General features: G+C 41.6%; 1 protein-coding gene and 1 long non-coding RNA gene across 2 annotated transcripts; both read left to right on the top strand.

The window, feature by feature from the left end:
- The first annotated feature begins 883 nt into the window (after positions 1–883).
- On the top strand, positions 884–1,814 carry LOC121138631. The gene is made up of 2 exons (XM_040741295.1): positions 884–1,258; positions 1,350–1,814. Exons 1-2 carry the CDS (start codon positions 884–886, stop codon positions 1,812–1,814), a joined length of 840 nt encoding a protein of 279 aa, XP_040597229.1.
- A 536-nt stretch (positions 1,815–2,350) lies between these two features.
- On the top strand, positions 2,351–6,589 carry LOC121138633. Its single transcript, XR_005875545.1, has 4 exons — positions 2,351–2,524; positions 3,850–3,991; positions 5,332–5,512; positions 6,032–6,589. It is a non-coding gene; the product is annotated as an uncharacterized LOC121138633 (long non-coding RNA).
- Positions 6,590–20,539: the final 13,950 nt, after the last annotated feature.

Below are 20,539 nucleotides of genomic sequence, written 5' to 3'. Positions count from 1 at the left end.
TAACTCACTGTGGGCATGAAGTATCTCTGTCATGTATTGTTGACCAATCTTGAACAAGGAATCTCATTTCACGTGATGTTCATCAAGGACATTAAGTTATTCATTTGTGCGTATATATGTGTGTGTGTGTGTGTGTGTATGAGTGTGGACTGCACGCTTATGGTTTGGCATCAGTGTAGTTTGGCTTTTTACAATGTTTGGAATGATCTCTCCTTGTCTGCTTCGTGAAGTAGCATGAGAATCATTGACCTCCATTGTCCCATAGAGCCTGCATGTAAGACCCTTTATGCAATCTATCGGTCCTGGGCTTTCAGTGTTGGGAGAGACTGTATTACTCTTTCAACTTAAGAATTTACCATCATTTTCAGGGTGCAGCAGTGGTTAAAAAAGGGGGTGCATGTTTGATATCCTGATGTATTACTGGTGGCTTCTGGTTGTGAATTGAGCAGTATCTGTCTTTGAGGATTGTCAATCTCTGAAGTACAAGGTTGACAGGCACCTTGAGGATTCCCATGGATGTACACATCTCTTTCCTTTCTCACATTTCAATAATTTGTGTCTTTCTGTGGGTGATTCATGTCAAGGGCTTCTCAGATTGGTTTGTCCTTCAAAGGACAGGATCTTCTTTCTCTGACCTTTGTTTCAAGCTCAACTGTACAGTTACTTCCTCCCTGAACTTTCTTACACTTTCTCATATGTCCTTTGGCGTTTGGAAATTTATTTAATCTTTGACTTCAAGATGAATAATTAGTATTCTTGAAAGACCTTTGATTATCACCATCTAAAAATTGATAGCCAGGACCTTGTATCATAGAGATGATTTTGTTTTTCTACTTCTAGCATTTGGTGGTGGTGCTATTCTCCACCTGAAAAGGTGGAGGACATGGCAGAGGAAATATCATGGAGGGATCTCAGTGATGCCAATGTACAAGCAGTATCCAGATCCCTACATTTGATGTGGTCGATCACAACTCTGGTCAAAACTGTGTGTTCCCTCAGCGACCTGGAGGAGAACAACTGTGAAACACCTGGAACAAAGACATTTTATGAAGGCCTTGCCCAAAATGACATGCTTTATGAGAGAAAAAGCAATTATAGGATTGGCCTAAAAGAAAACCATCGAAAGAGCCGTTCCACCAAGAGGCCTGCACATCGTCTCACACTCCCTCGATTTCCATTGAAGAGGAGATGGAGTGAGCTGGCTCTGCCCACGTTTTTCACAACCTCGCCACAAAGGCCAAGCAACAAAGGCCAGGAGGTAAACGAAAAAAGTAGCTAGTGTTTCCCTAAATCCATCTCACCTGATTTATACATCAGACATTAACTCTCCTGTGAATTCTGCCCCACAGAGTGATTGTCTGAAGACAGTAAGAGTGTCTGAGGAGACAGAAAATGCTGTCTCATTTGGGGAAACACCTGAGGCTGAGATAGAAGAGACCATCACTTTTAGTACTACAACGCTGGATTTACTGGGCGTGCTAGCAGACCGCAAATGTGAAATGAACCATGAACCACATGATGATGCCACCATTATGAAGAATGAAGCAAGTGCAGATTTGAGTGACCTTATCAGCCAAATGACAAGGGATCTCACATGTGCTGTGTCCCACTCACAGCATGGGAACATCCGATGTGAAATAGTCAATGACATAATGAGTATGGCATTGCCATCTCCATCTCCAAATGAGGAGCTCCAGGAGGCACCCATAGCCTCCAACAGGCAAAGCAGAAGGAGCTGGAAAGGGGTGAGGAGGCAGCGTAGGAACACTGTTTCGAAGCTTATGCTGCTGCTTCGTCACCCCGAGTACAAATAGCACAACATCCAGGTATGGAGGGGAAGGAATAGGAAAGGGGTTCACAGAAATGGTGCAACAAGGCCACAAAATTCACATGGGTATTTGATGTTTCGTTTTCAAAGGCTCTTTGGCACTGATAGGCTGTACACATTTACAGGACATGAATCATAGGGTGTCTCTTAACCTAGAAATAGTTTCCCACTGAATCTGCTCATGAGGAGTCTGGGGAAGTTGAGCCAGAAGCAGACAGCAGAGGTTGTTTCCAGGCAGAAGGATGCAGGGAGATGGGAGGAAGCAGGGCTTTGTGAAAGGGAGCACAGTTAGGAAGGGAGGAATCTGGCGGAGAGAGCTGTGGCAGCACAGGGCCACCCTTTCTAATTCCTTCTCTATCCAAGTGAGTGAAACAGTCCTTTGTTTGTGTCTTTTCAAGGGTCGAAGATGAGGCCGAGATCCGTGGTCCCTAAACCACAGGTCTGTGTTCGGCCTGGTGGGGCGTAAGAGACACTGGAGGGAACCAGGCCAGAACAGAAAGGAGGTGTGCCCCAAACCTCTTCTTCATGCCATACACCTCCAGCAACCTGAGAACAAGCTATGTCAACATCCTCCCATGCAGAGAGGGAGGCTTGATTTCATTGGTCTGCAGCACTAGTGGCTGGGCAGTGAAAATAGCCCATTATTCACCGGACATGAAGAGGAATCCATCCTGCTCCACAGTCCACAGAAGAAAAGTAAGTGCCCTTCATGACTCTGGATCCCCATCAACTTCCCCTCTCCTTTCTGTCAACAGAAGCAATGAGCAGATTCAAAGAAGTCTTAGGTGGTAAAGAGGCACAGGAAGAAGAGGGGAGAAGAGGAGGAGTAGGGCCAGTGGAAAATGTCACCAAAGAAAAGCAGTAAGAGAGGGAGGAGTAATAGGCATGAGACTGAATGAGGAGGACATTTGTCCAGAGGAAATTCCAGCATGGCAGCAGAAAAGTAAGGGATGACTCTGTGGACTGCTGACAGGGTCCCAGCCGAGCAGGAATAGGAGTCAGATTTTCCTGAAGGAGACTTGGGGCTCATGGGTCATGGGTACATAGATGAGAAGACCTTATCTTATGTTTCTCATGAAATCCAGCTTGAATGCTGCCTGGGAATTCTGCTCTTGTCCAGAGATGCTCAATCAGGGTGTGGTTTCAGAGAACAGAAGCCTCATGTTTCTCAGAAGCCTCTTCCTATGTCTGCCTGACCCACTCTTGGATTGATCTGGTGACATCTGTGTCTTTGTCTTCACAACCCTCTTCCTTCAGGCCCCAGAGTTGCTATTCCCCCATCCAAGGATTATTCAAACATACAAATTCCATGTCTCTGTGCAGGATTCTTTGACTTTGAGTAAAGGACAATATAGTTCTTTCTACAATGAATAGATAAGCAATTCTTTACAGGACCGTGGAACATCACTGCCCAGACAAAGCCAGCTAACTTGGCAATTCTCTGAGGCCAATGCCACCTTTGGTTAGAATTAGAAGGAAACCTAATTGTCAAAGAGCTGTAGATGACAGCTGGGGACTGGTGTACACCTTAGCTGTTTGAGCTGTTGGCAGTCTTCTCCTGCCCAACTTTCCCATAGGAAGAATGTTCTTGACTCACCAGGGCACCCCAGCTAACATTGATTTCTGGGATCTAATCTCGTAGGATCATTCAGGTGTAATAAACTGATGTCCACTGTGTATCTCCTGTGGTAGAACATGAGTTTCCTCATCTTTGTCTTGATGTACACCAACCATCCATACTGACCTCTCTTCTTTGCAGAGGTAGATGGTCCTTTGTGACTGCTTATCAGTTTGTCTGAGATACACTTGATTGGTCAAATCTTGCACCTGTAGCCATGATCAAGGCCTACATGGCAGCTTGCTCAACTAGTTCTACTGACAGTCATAGTGGCTCATTTTATTCTAATACTTCTCCCTTTACATGTTACTTGGAATTTTTCTCTTACATTCATATTCTTATATTGTTTAGATTATAATGTGCTGAGTATAATTTCCTTTTACTTTTGAAATTCTTGTCCAAGCTAGCCAACTGTGAATGCCCTGTGAAGCTGGACCTCAACTAATGTGAACAACAACGTTCCTCCTTGGATCAGGTTTCAAAGGTGGAAGCCATACTGTGCAGTTATGCTTGCTCTGCCTTTTCTGTGAGCATCTACCCTTCTGGTAAGAACTGACTTCGTTGAAATGCTTTAGTGGGAGTGGTGGTCTCTTGTTTGTGTCCACATGACTTTTTCCAACAGACTCCAGCTTTTTTATATGGATCTAAATATGTATCAGTTAATATAGGCACCCAGCACACTTGTGAGTTGTGACCCGGTGGGGGAAGTCTGGATATTACATTCAAGTCCGGCAAGCTGTGTTTTTCAAAGTGACAGAGAGAAGGGAAGCAGTGCAGGATTCTCAAGTCTGCAACAGCTTGTGTATACACTGATGCTTTTGAAGCAGCTTCTGCCCACAGTATCATTTAGTTTTCATTCAATGATTCTATGTGGTCATAAAGCAGATAACAGTGGCTACAAGTAGTCCGTACTACATCCCAATGATTCCCATTGAACATATCATTAAATGGAATCCTCTGGAGTTCGTACTGTTCTGTTAAATATATGAATATCATTCTCTGTTAGTAATATCATTCTCTGGTGCATCTTACTAACAGAATGATTTTGTGAAGGTCTAAGTCTGAATCGTCTCATATTTTTCACATCTGCTGTGGTTAATATATAACTAACCTCAAGCATCCCTGAGACATGCATTGATTCTGAAGTCACTGTCAACCACCCATCTTGGACCCTGCACCATCACCTGCTTTCACAACCCAGGATCATCGTGTCACTGCTGTGCCTACAACATCTGTCCTATTTCTTCCTTTCCCTGGCTCTCTGCTGTTGGTTTACATGCATGTGTGGTCTTCGAGCTCCCTTCTGCACAAGTTCAACCCAAACTAATTTTCACAGTTGAGTGGCTAATGGCAGAAGAGACACTGGGCAGAACTGTGGTTAAATATCTCTAGAACACATTGACATGTTTACCTGAAAGCTGCACATGCCATCTTGGCCTATTGCCTGGTTTTGCACTCTGATTAACAGCTGCAATCTCTGTATTGGTATTTGCTGTCTTTTCTATGCCATGCTTTGTCATCTCCTGGGACTGTTATCCAGGTCTGCCTCACTACTGTAAGCCCTTGTACACACAGCATCCAGAACAGGTGCCTGCTCCTCTATAGTATAAAGACATGTCTATTCATCCTAGGTCCGATGAACAGTTGTGAAAGGTGATGACTACTCTGTGACTTAAAGGAGTGTGCTAGGTCTCTCTGGAGTCTCCGTAGGACAGGTGCTCACATGTGGTAGCAGAAACAGACATGGCTCCTGATGACTGAGTCCTCCACTCTTTGTGATGATCAGGATCTGAAAGAGGTCTTGGCACACAAGCCTGGATGTCTTACCACCTGCTTTTATATTCCATGGGACAAAGTCATTCACTTCACCTCCTTGCTGTTTCAGGAACTCACACTGTGAATCAATCACTGGGAGGAGTTAAGGAGAACTCAGTTGCATGGCTAGGCCTCTACTGTGAGGTCCCTGGAGATGAGATAAAGACAGAAGACCCTGGTCTAAGAAGGAGCTGTGCCTATCTCCCATGGCTTGTTCTTCTCCATCTTCATATTTCTATGACACACTACAGGTAGGGTCAGGCCTAAGGGTACTGGGGAGGACCCTGTTCTCAGGCCCTTCTGGTCCAGATTCCCCAAGAAGTTGTATCTCAACTCTGCTGTTCAGGCAAAGGGATGTCCTTCTGTATCCAGGGAATATATGTTGCCTTTATTGGTGGAGAAATTAAATTGATTTGACCAATGGCCAGGCAGAATTTAACCAGGTAGGAAATCCAAACAGAGTAGAAGACAGAAGAAAGGTAAAGTCACAGAGATGGCATGTAGCCAACAGAGATAAGATGTGAGGTAACAAGGAACAAGCATCATGGTAAAATATAGAACATTAGAAAGATATAAATTTAGAGGTAGAATTAGCCAGTAAGAAGCCTGAGCCATTGACCAAACAATAATAATTCATATTTGGCCTTTGTGAGAACTGGGAGGAGGGACAGAAATCTTCCAAATACAGTTCACTGAGATTTCTGCTTTGGCATGTTCCTTTTCTCAGGCTGTATTGACAGAAACATCCTCTTTCTCCATGTCTCTTGTAGCAACAGCCAGAATCCCCTGCATCCTGTGGAGTGGCTTCAGTGTTGGTGATAATAACATTAAGTGGTACCAGCAGATGATGCAGGGGAGTCCTCCTCGGTTTGTCCTGCATTACTACTCAGCCTCAGACAGGCGTCTGGGGCGTCGCGTTTCCATTACATTCTCGGAATCCTCAGAGCCCTCAAAACTGCTAAAAACTTACACACTTCTGAGCTACAGGTGGAGGGTGAGGCTGTTATCTGGGAAAACAGTGTTTCTCACATTGAAATAGGCAGATGGGGGAAGTAGGCATAAATAGTAGCTTCTGCTAAAAAAATCATTCCTGGTAGAATGCTTATAGGAGCCAAAGGAAGGAGAGAAGGAGGTTGCCAACATCACTGTCAAAATATCAGTTTTCAAGAGAGGAGAGACCCAAAATGTTGGTGCTGGCAATGACAGAGCAGTAGGTCTCCCACAAAGGTGCCTCCACCGGATCAGGGCAAGCTGGGTGTGAGCATCCAGTAGGGTGATTACTCTGAGGCACACCAGACTTACCTGATAGTCTTCAGATACATATCCAGAAACAAGCACAGAGCATAGCCCTGAGATTCATGTACTCAGTACTAGTGCTCTACTTCAGTCATGGCCAGAAGAAGAGTGCAGCTGACCTGTCAGTTCCGGTCCTGAGTCTCTGTAGAAGGCCAAGGTGGTTGTAGCTGAGGAGCTGTCCAAAAATCTGGCCATAGTGTTCAGTTTCATGGACCAAACTCTCCCAAGTAGCCTTTTGTCCAGAGCCCTGTAGATGCCTAGTAGAGGACCTGAGCACCTGGGCCTTCCGCACCTCCACCAGCTTCTGGCCCTCACCCCATGCAAAGTGCAAAAATATTGTTAGCCTCAGTATTACTTCTGCTCTCCACTGTTTTCAAGGGCTGCACAATATGCTGGACAAGTTTTCCACCATCGAGGCTTCTGACCTGAGGTGAAATGTTTGTAGCCCAGACTGAACTACAGTTTCTCTGTTTGAAAAGCAAAAACAGTACACTGGTTGTCTTTACAATGTATCCAAAGAAGCATCCATCCATCCAGGATGGGCCACCTTTGGCTCAATCCCCACTCAGTTTCATCTGGTTTCTGCTGCTAGATGTGGACTGTGACAAGGTGGCTGTGTTCAGTACCAGCATTCACTGCAGAGGGACTCCATTTACAGAGTACCTCAACAGGATTGGAAGCTCTTTTTTTGGAGCTACCAAAGCAGACACCTCCAATGGAGGATGGTTTGGGAACCTGCTGATCAGCCTCATGGTCTCCTCAGCGTAGGAGGAGGGTGCCAACAGTCAACATGACAGTATCCAAATTGAGGTGGACTTAAAAGCTGACTGGCCATGTTGGAGATGCTCATGGCCAGCACCAATGGGACTGGTTTATTGCCACACTGAACATGATGCCCCTTACCCACTCGGCTCCTGCTCATTGCATGGCTTGAGGGGCCACCTGTACAGCTGTACAGAGTCTGTCCCTATTCATGTATGCAGGTTGAGTATTTTGTGTTCATGACCATGTATGTGCAAGGCACAATCCCTGTTGGTCAACTATGCTCCTTCAGACATCCCACAATAAAGTGTGGCCCTCCTGTAGCACCCTGCTTTCTTCATTGTCTCTGGTTCATTTTAAAGGCAATAGTGGGACAGGCAGCCTAGCATCAGTGATCAGTATCCCTTCCCCTGTATCAGTGCATTTATGGCATGCCAGAGGAGAGGTGGCTACCTTTATGTGTCAGCAAGAATCCCAAGTACTGCCAATGAGAGCTCTTTCTGCTTTATTTGATTTCTGTTTGGACAGAGTCATTTGACAATCATGGTAAGATTCTCAGGTGCCGTCCATGGGTGCTGTGGTGGACAAGTTCCTTGGAAGTCACAATCAGCCCTTGAAAGTGCATTCTTACTGGTACATATGAGCCTCACGATGCTGCTCTGCAGATGTTGTAAAGAATGCTGTGGGTTTCCAAGTCCTTTACATAGCAGTATTTACCTTTACCGGGGAAGGGATTTCTCAACTTGATGTTTAGGATTTCCCTAAAATATGAGTCCAGCAATGAGCAACAGCCTTAATTACCACAGATAACATATATGCTACCAGTATGACTGTAACAGAGATGCATTAATTTTCACAATTGAAATAAAAAAGAGTTGAGGGGAGAACCACTGGAGACTTGAGGACTGTGCACAGTGAATCCCAGCCCGATGGGATTCCACCTGCCCAAAGACTGCCAACTTCTAAGTCCCATTCTCCACCCACAGGACAGGTGAGGGTCCAGCTTACCCAGAGATTGCCAAGGCCCTGATATTAGGCCGGCCTCCATCCACACAAGAGGAAAGCCACCAGGGTACTGGACCTGCTCCGACCCACTGGAAAGGAACCATGGTCCTTCTGCACCCACAGGAAGAAATGATGGGAAGGAGACAATATAAAAACACACCCACCAACAGAAAAACTAATATGACACTGCCAGAGACTCTATACCTGCAAGACCAGAACAGCCCATTGCAGATGAAGCAAATGAGAAAGACCTTAAAAACAACTTCATGAAAATGATAGAGGCCCTCAAAGAGGATATGAGAAAATCCCTTAAAAAACAAACTAAAAATGCAAAATGGCAAGAAATGGAAGAAAAAAACAAATGAAAAAAATACAAGAAATGGAAGAAAACCAAATCAAAAAGTCAAACAAATGCAAGAAAGAGAGGAAAAGACAAAGCAAAAATTACAAGAAACAATTCAAACAGTGCAAGAGAAAGCTGAAATAGAAACAATAAAAAACAGTCTGAAGGAATGCTGGAAATAGAAAAGCTGGGAAAACAGTCAGGTACTACAAATACAAGCATAACGAACAGAATACAAGAGATGGAAGACAGAATCTCAGGTGTTGAAGATACACTAGGGGATATAGATTCATCGACCACAGAAAATCTTAAGTGCAACAAATCGCTAACACAAAATATTCAGGAAATATGGGGCACAGTGAAAAGACCAAACCTAAGAATAATAGGTATAGAAGAAGGTGAAGAAATCCACCTCAAAGGGGCAGAAATCATAGAAGAAAACTTTCCCAACCTAAAGAAAGACATGCCAATGAAAGTACAAGAAGCTTACAGAACACCAAATAGAATGGACCACAAAAGGAAATCCCCTCGCCACATAATAGTAAAAACCACAAACATACAGGATAAAGAATATTAAGAGCAGCAAAGGAAGACGCTAAGAAACTTATAAAGGCAAACCTATCAGAATCACACCTGGTTTCTCCATGGAAGTTCTGAAAGCCAGAAGGTCCTCCATAGATTTTCTAGCAACACTAAGAGACCACAGATGCCAGGCCAGAGTACTAAATCCCAGAATAATTATTCACAGACCTTGAAAGAACAATTCTCAACTTTATATTGAAAAACAAGAGACCCAGGATAGCCAAAACAATCCTGTTCAACAAGACAACATCCGGGGGCATCACCATCTCTGACTTCAAGCTGTATTACAGAGCTATAGTCCTGAAAACAGGTTGGTATTGGCACAAAAATAGACACACAGACCAATGGAATCGAATTGAACACCCTGACATTAACCCATACATGTATGAACACCTGATCTTTGAAAAAGAAGCTAAATTTATACAATGGAAAAAAGAGCATCTTCGACAAATGGTGCTGGCATGTAGAAGGATGCAGATAGATCCATGTCTATCACCATGCACAAAACTTAAATCCAAATGGATCAAAGACCTCAACATAAATCCAGCCACACTGAACCTCTTAAATGAGACAGTGAGAAGTACCCATGAACAAATTGGTACAGGAGACTGCTTCCTGAACATACCTCCAGTAGCACAGACACTAAGATTGATAATTAATAACTGGGACCTCCTGAAACTGAGAGGCTTTTGAAAGGCAAAGGACACAGCAAGACAAAAAGGCAACCCACAGATTGGAAAAAGATTTACTAACCCCACATCTGACAGAGGGCTGATCTCCAAAACTTACAACAAACTCAAAAAGCAAGTCTCCAAAACACCAAAAGATCCAATCAAAAAGTAGGGTACAGAACTAAATAGAGAATTCTCAATAGAGGAGTCTAAAATGGCTGAGAGACACTTAAGAAAGTGCTCAACATCCCTATCCATCAGTGAAATGCAAATCAAAACAACTCTGAGATACTATCTCACTCCTGTCAGAATGGCTGAAATCAAAAGCTCCAATGACAGTTTATGCTGGAGAGGATGTGGAGAAGGGAACACTGCTTCACTGCTGGTGGGAGTGCCAACTTGTACAGCCACTTTGGAAATCAGTATGGAGATTACTCACAAAAATGGGAACCAGTCTACCACGAGTCCCAGAAATTCCACTTCTAGGCATATACCCAAAAGATGCACATTCCTTCAACAAGGACATCTGTTCCACTATGTTTATAGCAGCATTGTTTGTAATAGCCAGAAACTGGAAGCAACCTAGATGCCTCCCAACTGAAGAGGGGATAGAGAAAATGTGGTACATTTACACAATGGAGTACTATTCAGTGGAAAAAAATAAATTGAATCTTGAAGTTTGCAGGCAAATGAATGGAACAAGAAGAAACCATCCTGAGTGAGGTAACCCAGTCACAAAAAGAGAAACATGGTTATGTACTCACTCATTTATGGATTATAGACATGAATCAGGGGAGTTAACCTTGTATCCTGCCACTTTGCTGAAGGTGTTTATCAGCTGTAGGAGTTCCCTTGCGAAGTTTTTCTGGTCACTTATGTAAACTATCATATCATCTGCAAATAATGAAAGCTTGACTTCTTTTCCTATTTGTATCCCCTTGATTTCCTTTTGTTGTCTTATTGCTCTAGCTAGAACTTCAAGTACAATATTGAAGAGATACGGAGACAGTGGACAGCCTTGTCTTGTTCCTGATTTTAGAGGAATTGTGTTAAGTTTCTCTCCATTTAGTTTGATGTTAGCTGTTGGTTTACTGTATATTGCTTTTATTATGTTCAGGTATGTTCCTGTTATCCCTGATATCTCTAGGACCTTTATCATGAAGGGGTGCTGGATTTTGTCAAAGGCTTTTTCAGCATCTAGTGAGATGATCATGTGGTTTTTCTTTTTGCAGTTTGTATACATGGTGGATTACATTGATAGATTTTCTAATGTTGAACCATCCCTGCATTCCTGGGATGAAGCCTACTTGATCATGGTGGATGATTTTTCTGATGTGTTCTTGAATCCGATTTGCTAGTATTTTATTGAGAATTTTTGCATTGATGTTCATGAGGGATATTGGTCTGAAGTTCTCTTTCTTAGTTGTGTCTTTGTGTGGCTTGGGTACCAAGGTAATTGTAGCCTCGTTAAAAGAGTTTGGCAGTGAGCCTCCTGCTTTTATTGTGTGGAACACTTTGAGGATTATTGGAATTAGCTCTTCTTTGAATTTCTGGTAGAATTTTGCACTGAAACCATCTGGGCCTGAGCTTTTTTTGTTTGGGAGACTTTTGATGACTGCTTCTATTTCATTAAGGGTTATAGGTCTGTTTAGATTGTTTATCTGTTCTTGATTTAGTTTTGACAAGCGATATCTCTCCAAGAAATTGTTCATTTCATTAAATTTTCAAATTTTGTGGAGTACAGGTTTTCAAAGCATGACCTGATGATTCTCTGGATTTCCTCAATGTCTGCTGTTATGTCCCCCTTTTCATTTCTGATTTGTTAATTAGCATGTTCTCTCTCTGTCTTTTGGTTAGTTTGGACAAAGTTTTGTCTATCTTGATTTTCTCAAAGAACCAACTCTTTGTTTAATTGATTCTTTGCAATGTTTTCCTGGTTTCTACTTGATTGATTTCAGCCCTCAATTTGATTATTTTCTGGTGTCTATTCCTCCTGGGTGAGTTTGCTTCTTTTTGTTCTAGAGCATTCAGTTGTGATATTAATTCTCTAGTGTGACTGTTCTCCAGTTTCTTCATGTGGGCACTTAGTGCTATGAACTTTTCTCTCAGCACTGCTTTCAGAGTGTCCCATAAGTTTGAGTATGTTGTGTCTTCATTCTCATTGAATCCCAGGAAGTCTTTAATTTTAATGCATGGTGGTCTGATAAGATATAGGTGGTTATTTCAATTTTTTGTATCTGTGGAGGTTGCTATGTTTCCTATTATGTGGTTGATTTTAGAGAAGTTTCCATGTGGCGCCAAGAAGAAGATATATCCCTTTGTGTTAGGGTGGAATGTTCTATAGATGTCTGTTAAACCCAGTTGGGTCATAACTTCTATTAGTTCTTTTGTTTCTTTGTTAAGTTTCTGTCTGGAGTTCGTGTCTAGTGGTGAGATCGGAGTGTTGAAGTCTCCTACTACTAGTGTGTGAGATTTTATTTGCTATTTGAGCTTTAGTAATGTTTCTTTCACGAATGTGGGTGCCTTTGTATTTGGGGCATAGATGTTCAGAAATGAGACTTCATCTTGATGGACTTTTCCTTTGATGAACATGAAATATCTTTCTTCATCTCTTTTGATTGATTTCAATTTGAAGTCTAATTTGTTAGATATTAGGATTGCTACACCAGCTTGTTTCTTGGGTCTGTTTGATTGGAAAATCTTTTCCCAACCCTTTACTCTGAGGTAATGTCTGTGATGTTGAAATGTGTTTCTTGTATGCAACAGAAGGAAGGGTTCTGTCTTCGTATCCATTCTGCTAGTCTGTGTCTTTTTATAGGCAAATTGAGACTGTTGACTTTGAGGGATATTAATGACCATTAATTGATGATTCTTGTTTGTGCTTGATTTTTTTGGTAGTGGTGTTATTGTGTATAGGTTCTCCTCCCTTTTTCTTTAGGTGTTTGGTAAAGTGGGAATATTTATTTCCTATGTTTTTGAGAGTGTAGTTATCTTCATTGGGTCTAGGTTTTCCTTCCAGCACTTTCTGTAGGGCTGGATTCATGGGTACGTATTGCTTAAATATGGCTCTGTTATAGAATATTTTGTTTTCTCCATCTATGCTGGATATAGTAGGCTGGGCTGGCATCCTTGTTCCCTTAGTGTTTGTAGGACATCTGTCCAGGATCTTCTGGCTTTCATAGTTTCCATTGAGAAGTCGGGTGTGATTCGGATAGGTCTGCCTTTATATGTTACTTGACCTTTTTCTTTAGCTACTCTTAATATTTTCTCTTTATTCTGTAGGTTTGATGTTTTGATTATTATGTGGTGAGGTGACTTCTTTTTCTGGTATAGCCTATTTGGTGTTCTGTAAGAGTCTTGTATTTTCATAGGCATATCCTTCTTTAGGTTAGGGAAGTTTTCTTCTGTGGTTTTGTTGAATATGTTTTCTATACCTTTGAGCTGTATTTCTTTGCCTTCTTCTATCCCTATTATGCTCAGGTTTGGCTTCTTCATGGTGTCCCATATTTCCTGAATATTTTGTGTTAGGGATTTGTTGGTTTTGAGATTTTCTTTGGTTGATGACTGTGTATTTTCTAAAGAGTCTTTAACACCTGAGATTCTCTCTTGTATCTCTTGTATTCTATTGGTGATACTTGCATCTGTAGTTCCTGATTGTTTACCCAGCATTTCTTTTTCCAGCATCTCCCTCATTCTGTTTTCTTTATTGTCTCTATTTCAGCTTTTAATCCTCAACTGTTTGAGTTGTTTCCTTCATTTGTTTGGTTGTTTTTTCTTGGTACTCTTTACATTCTTTAAGAGATTTGTTTATTTCTTGAGATTTTTTTGGTTTGTCTTTTCCTCCATTTCATGTATTTTTGTTTGTTTTTTCTTCTATTTCTTTAAGGGATTTCCTTGTTTCCTCTTTGAGGGTCTCTATCATCTTCATAAAATAATTTTTAAGGTCTGTCTCTTCTGCTTCATCTATGTTGTGCTTTTCAGGTCTTGCTGGCATTGGGTCTCTAGATTCTGGTGGAGTAATGTTGGTCTTTCTATTGCTGAGTGAGCTCTTATTCTGTCTTCTTCCCATCTCTTCTTCCAGTGGGTGCAAGTAGGGTCTTCCTGTCTCCACTAGTCTCCTTCTTTCCTGAAGCTGAAGCTGGGGACGCTGGAGGGTGGGGTCTGGAAGGACTGATGCCTTTCCTGTGTGAGTGGGTCCTCTGGATGCCAGGAACAGCCCCCGGAAGTTTGAAGGAGTGGGTGATGGGTGGGGGAGTAGTCCCAGGGGGACCCAAGCTCACCTGAAGCTTGGGATGCTGGAGGATTCTGTAGGGTTCTTGTACTTTCATTGGCATGTCTTTCTTTAGGTTGGGAAAGTTTCTTCTATGATTTTGTTGAATATGTTTCTGCCACATTGAGGTGGATTTCTTCACCTTCTTCTATACCTATTATTCTTAGGTTTGGTCTTTTCACTGTGCCCCATATTTCCTGAATATTTTGTGTTAGGGATTTGTTGCACTTAAGATTTTCTTTGGTCGATTAGTATATCTTCAAAACCTGAGATTCTGTCTTCCATCTCTTGTATTCTGGTCGTTATGCTTGTATCTGTAGTACCTGACCATTTGCCCAGCTTTCCTATTTCCAGCATTCCTTCAGACTGTGTTTTTTTATTGTTTATATTTCAGCTTTCAACCCTTGCACTGTTTGAATTGTTTCTTGTAATTTTTGCTTTTTTTCCTCTCTTTCTTGCATTTGTTTGACTTTTTGGTTTGTTTTTCTTCCATTTCTTGCAGTTCTTGCATTTTTTGGATTTTTTCTCTCCATTTTTTGTATTTTTTTGGTTTGTTTTTTTCTTCCATGTGTTTAAGGATTTTCTCATATCTTCTTTGAGGGCCTCTATCATTTCCATGAAGTTGTTTTTAAGGTCTTTCTCATCTGTTTCTTCCACAATGGACTGTTCAGGTCTTGCGGGTATAGATTCTCTAGTTTCTGATGGTGTCATATTGGTTTTTCTGTTGGTGGGTGTGTTTTTTTATTGTCTCCTTCCCATCATTTCTTCCTGTGGGTGCAGAAGGAGTCTCTCCCCTAGTGGGTATGTGACCATAGTTCCTTTCCAGTGGGTGGGAGGAGGTCCAATATCCTGGTGGCTTTCCTCTTTCATGGATGGAGGCCGTTCTAGTATTGGGACCTTAGCAAACACTGGGAAGGCTGGACCCTTGCCTCGCCTGTCCCATGGGTGGAGAATGGGACATGGGAGCTGCCAGTCTCTGGGAGGGCTGAATCCTGTCGGGCTGGGATCCAGTTCTGCTGTGCACAGTCCTCAGGTCTCTGGTGTTTCTGAGATTCCCTTTATATGTGTATATATTGTACACAACTTCTACCATCCTAGGTTTCATACTATTCCTTAAATGGTCCTTAACTTAATATCCACATTTAAGCAAAGACATACCATGTTTGTCTTTCTGAGTATGTTGCCTCACTTAGCATTTTTCTCATTCTCTCTGTATATATCCAAATTTCATGACTTTATTTTTTGTAATGGCTGAGTAACATTCCATTATTTAATGTACCACACTTTATCCATTCTTCAGTTGCCTCCAGTTTCTGGCTATTATGAATGGAGCAGTGATGAACTCAGTTGAGAAAGTGTCTCTGTGGTAGAATGATGAATGCATTTGGGTACATGCCCAAGAGGGTTATAGCTGGATCTTAAGGTAGATACCCATCTTCTTGAGGAATTGCCACATTGATTTACAGAGTGACTGTACAAGTTTTGCCCCCTACCAACAATGAATGAGTGAGTGTTCTCCTTACTCCACATCCTTGACAAAATGAGTTGTAATTTATTTTATTGATCTTAACCATTCTGATTAGTGTAAACTAAAATGTAAAAGTAGTTTTAATTTGAAATTCACTGATGACTAAGGATGTTAACCATTTCTTTTTTTTTTTTTTTTTTTTTGGTTTTACGAGACAGGGTTTCTCTGTATTGTTTTGGAGGATATTGGTCCAGCCCAGCCTTGAACTCACAGAGATCCACCTGTCTCTGCCTCCCAAGTGCTGGCATTAAAGGTGTGCGCCACCACCACCCAGCTGTTGACCATTTCTTTAGTCTCAGTCATTGGATTTTCTTCTTTTGAGAATATTCTGTTCAAATATGTACTTCCATTTATAATCGTATTGTTTTCTTGGTGTCCATATTTTAGTATATAAGCCCTCCATTCAATGTGGAGTTAGTAAGAAGTTTTTCTCAACCTGCACACCATCACAATGTCCATAAGATTGTGTCTGTAATGGCTATCCTTGGCTGGCAACTTGACTATAACTGGAATGAACTACAATCCAGAAATGGAGTGCATGTTTGTAATCCAGATCCTGAGGCAAGAAGCCAACATGCCTTTGATCGGGATATTGAGGTTGGAATGGCTTTAATCTGGACTACACCTTCTATTGGAAGCCATGCAAGGACAGTGGAAGAAGGAAGGCTTTGTCCTTCATTTGCCTGCCTCACCTTGTCAGCATATCCATTCCTCCTTTGGGACTGTAGCAGATCATCGAGATACACAGCCTAATGGGACTTAGCAGCTACTAGATTTTTGAACTTTCTAATTGTTTGCATGTAGACTGTAAGTCATTCCAATGTATGTATGTATGTATGTATGTATGTATGTATGTATGTGAGAAAAAGAGAGATTCATTCCATAAGCTCTGTGACTGTAGAGAACCCTGACTAATAGTGTCTTTTGTCAGACAAAAGCTTTTCAATTTCATGAAGTCCTATACCCAAAAAGTATTTTCCTGTGCCAATGATTTCAAGGTTATTTCTTGTTTTCTGTTCTATCAGATGCAGTGGAAGTGGTCTTATGTTGAAGTCTTTTATCCATTTGAGGATCATTTCTGTGCAGGGTGATAAATATGGATCTATTTATACTTTTCTACATGCATCCACCAAGACTGACCACCACTATTTATTGAAGATGTTGTCTCTTTTACAGTATGTTTTTCTGGTTCTTTATAAATATTAGGTAACCATAATTGTGTGTGTCGCACAAATAGTAAAAACCCAGAGACAGATATTGTAGTTTAAGTTTCAAGCTTAAGATCAGAGAAGCAAAGCAGCCAAGCCAGTAGGCCTTACCTCTACCGAGCTGTAATGGCAATTCTGTCTCCATGAATCATCAGAGGCAAAAGCTCTTAGTTCCTGTCTCATGCCTTATACAGCTTTCTCTGACCAACCTTATCACTCCTGTCTCTACCTCCCTAGTGCTGGGATTAAAAGCTTGTGATCCCAAGTGCTAGGATCAAAGACATGAGTTCTGTTACTCTTCACTCTTGTGTAGACCAGGATGGCCTTGAACTCAGAGAGATTCATTTACCTGTCTCCTGAGTCCTGGGATTAATGGTGTGTGCCACCACAACATGGCTCTATGGTCTGTGGCTAGCTTTGCTTTCTGTACCCTTGGGAAAGCTTTAATAAATCATAAATAATATATCACCACATGTATAAATTATTTTCTGGTTTTTCAAATCCATTTCATTAATCAATGAGTCTGTTTTGTGCCAATACAATGCTGCTTTATTTTTAAAAATTTTTATTCAAATTAAAAACAATCTTATTTTACACACCAATTCCAGTTCCCTCTCCATCCCATCCTGCCATTTCCCCATAACCTCCCCATCCCACCCCCCATCCACTCCTCAGTGAGGGTGAGACCTCTTATGGGGATCATCAAAGTCTGTCACATCATTAGGGGCAGGAGCTAGGCCTCCCCCACCCCTGAATCTAGACTGAGAAATCTCTCCATAGGGAATGGGCTCCAAAAGCCCTCTCATGCTCTAGGGATAAATACCAGTTCCACTGCCAGTAGCCCCATAGACTGCCCAAGCCCCCCATTTGACACCCATGTTCAGGGGGCCTGGTTCAGTCTTATGCTAGTTCACCAGCTGTCAGTCTGGGATCTGTGAGTTCCCACTTACTCAGGTCAGCTGTGTCCATGGGTTTCCCCAACATGGTCTTAACCCCTTTGTTCATTACTCCTCCCACTCTACAACTGGATTTTAAGGAGTTTGGCTCAGTGCTTAGCTATGAATCTCTGCTTCTGCTTTCATTGGCTTCTGGATGAAGGCTCTAGGATAACATTTAAAGTAGTCATCAGTCTCATTGTAGGGGAAGGACATTTAAGGTAGCCTCTTGGCTACTGCTTAGATTCTTAGTTGGAGTCATCATTGTGGATTCCTGGGAAATTCCCTAGTACCAAGTTTTCATTAAGATCATAATGGCTCCCTCTATCAAGGTATCTCTTTCCTCACTCTCCCTCTCTGTCCTTCCCCCAACTTGACCTTCTTGATCCCTCATATTCTCCCCCCCCCAATGCTGGCAATTTACTCAGGATATCTTGTCCCTTTCCCCTTCCATGTATGTCTCTTAGGGTCTTCCTTGTTTCCTAGCTTCTCTGGGTTTGTGAATTGTAGGCTGGTTGGTTATCCTTTGCTTCATGTCTAATATCCTCTTATGAGTGAGTACATACCATGCTTGTCTTTGTGTGTCTGGGTTACTTCACTCAGAATGGTTTTTCTAGTTCCACCCATTTGCCTGTGAATTTCAAGATGTAATTTTTTTTCTGCTGAGTAGTACTCCATTGTGAGAATGTACCCTTTGTTGAGGGGGTTGCTTCCAGGTTCCTGCTATTACAAATAATGCTGATATACTCTTATAGAACTATTGGATTTTGTTCATAAGCTCATACAACCCCTCAGAGAATTCTAATGTATTAACTTTCTGGTTGAGCATTGTGTTCCATTTGTTGTTGCTGCGACAAAATACAGACAAAAGTAACTGAAGGGAGGGTAATTTTGGTTCATAGTTTAGGGGTAAAGTCCATTATAATGAGGAAGACATGACAAGAGCTTAATAAGATCACATCAAATCCAGTCAGCTAACAGAGTGAATTCCTAGTGTTCAGCTCACTTTCTTCTTTTCATTCTGTGGGTTACCTTGGCCCACAGAATAGTATCACTCATTTTCAGGGTGGGTCTTCCTGCCCTGCTGAAAATACACTCAAAAGCACTCATGGGGCATGTTTTGTGTCAGTGGTGATTTTAAGTTGATAATGAAGATTGGCCATTTAAAGACATATATGTATATTCATTATGTGTGTGTGAGTGAAATATATATTTTTCACACAGAGAGAGGGGGGGGGAAGAGATAGGAAATGGTTCCAAAACCTTTTGGGGGAAACAGTCAATTGACAATTTGCAAGTGTAGAACAAAGCTCTGGTGTATGTGTGACCATTTGAGAGTAACTTGCTAAGATGATGCCCTTCAGCTTCAACCACATGCATTTTCCTACATTACCATAAAGCAGCCCTTCAAATCAGAGCATTAACATATAATACCATCTAAGTCATCAGACTCCATTTGGATTTTGTCCATTACTTCATTCATGTCCTTTATAGCAAATGGTACTAGTTTAGAATCACATATTGCATATATCCTTTAGTCTTAGTTTCTCAATCTTACTTTCACATCATGAGTGACTTCAGGATTATAGGGCAACTTGTAGGCAGACATTTCTTTCCTGCCAACCACTCCCAAGTAAACACTTGGCTTATATTAATTATAAATGCTCTGCCAATAGTTCAGGCTTGTTACTAACTAGCTCTTACAGCCTAAATTAACCCATTTCTGTTAGACTATGCATAGCCATGTAACTTACCTGTCCTCCGGCATGTCTTACTGTTATATCCTGGCAGTTCCAATGACTCTGTTCTTCTTCCTCCCAGAATTCTCAGTTTGGCTGTCCTGCCTATAGCAACTGTTTTATTACCATCTAGGTATTTTCTTTTAAAGTGTGTGTTGAAATCTTTTGCTTGTATTAATTGAATTGCTTGTTTTTATTATTAATTTATGGAAGATTTTAAATAAATTTAAGTAGTGAGTTTCTTGTTGAAGAAAAAACAAAAACCCACAAATAATGCTGATATGAACATAGTTGAACAGATAGATGCCCTTGTGGTATAAGTGTGCATTCTTGAGGTATACACCTAAGAGTAGAATTGCTGGCTCTTGCGATAGACCAAATCCCATTTTCCTGAGAAACTGCCATCCTGACTTCCAAAATGGCTGTATGAGTTTGCATTCCCACCAGTAATGGAGAAGTGTCACCCTTACTCCACATCCTCCCCAGTATAAGCTGTCAGCAGTGTTTTTTATTTTAGCCATTCTAACAGATATAAAATGGTATCTCAGAGTTGTTTTGATTTGCTTTTCCCTGATGGCTAAGGATGCTAAGCAATTACTTAAGTGCCTTTCAGCCACATGAGATTCCTCTATTGAGAATTCTCTATTTAGATCTGTACCTCATTTTTAATTGGATTATTTGATGTTTGGTGGCTAGTTTCTTGAGTTCTTTTTATATTTTGGAGACCAGCCCTCTGTTAGGTGTGGGGATGGTGAAGATCTTTTCCCATTCTGTAGGTTGCCATTTTGTCTTGTTGACTGTGCTCTTTGCTTTGCAGAAGCTTGTCAGCTTCAGGAGGACCCATATATTCATTGTTTCTCTCTGTGTGTGTGCTAGTGGTGTTATATTTAGGAAGTAATTTCCTGTGCCAATGCATTCAAGGCTACTTCTATGAGGTCT

Source organism: Mesocricetus auratus, unplaced genomic scaffold (genome assembly GCF_017639785.1).
Source record: "Mesocricetus auratus isolate SY011 unplaced genomic scaffold, BCM_Maur_2.0 contig_7937_pilon_subseq_6771:40553_obj, whole genome shotgun sequence".
In the NCBI taxonomy this organism is placed as follows: domain Eukaryota; kingdom Metazoa; phylum Chordata; class Mammalia; order Rodentia; family Cricetidae; genus Mesocricetus; species Mesocricetus auratus.
This window is presented reverse-complemented; position numbering and strand designations above follow the sequence as displayed.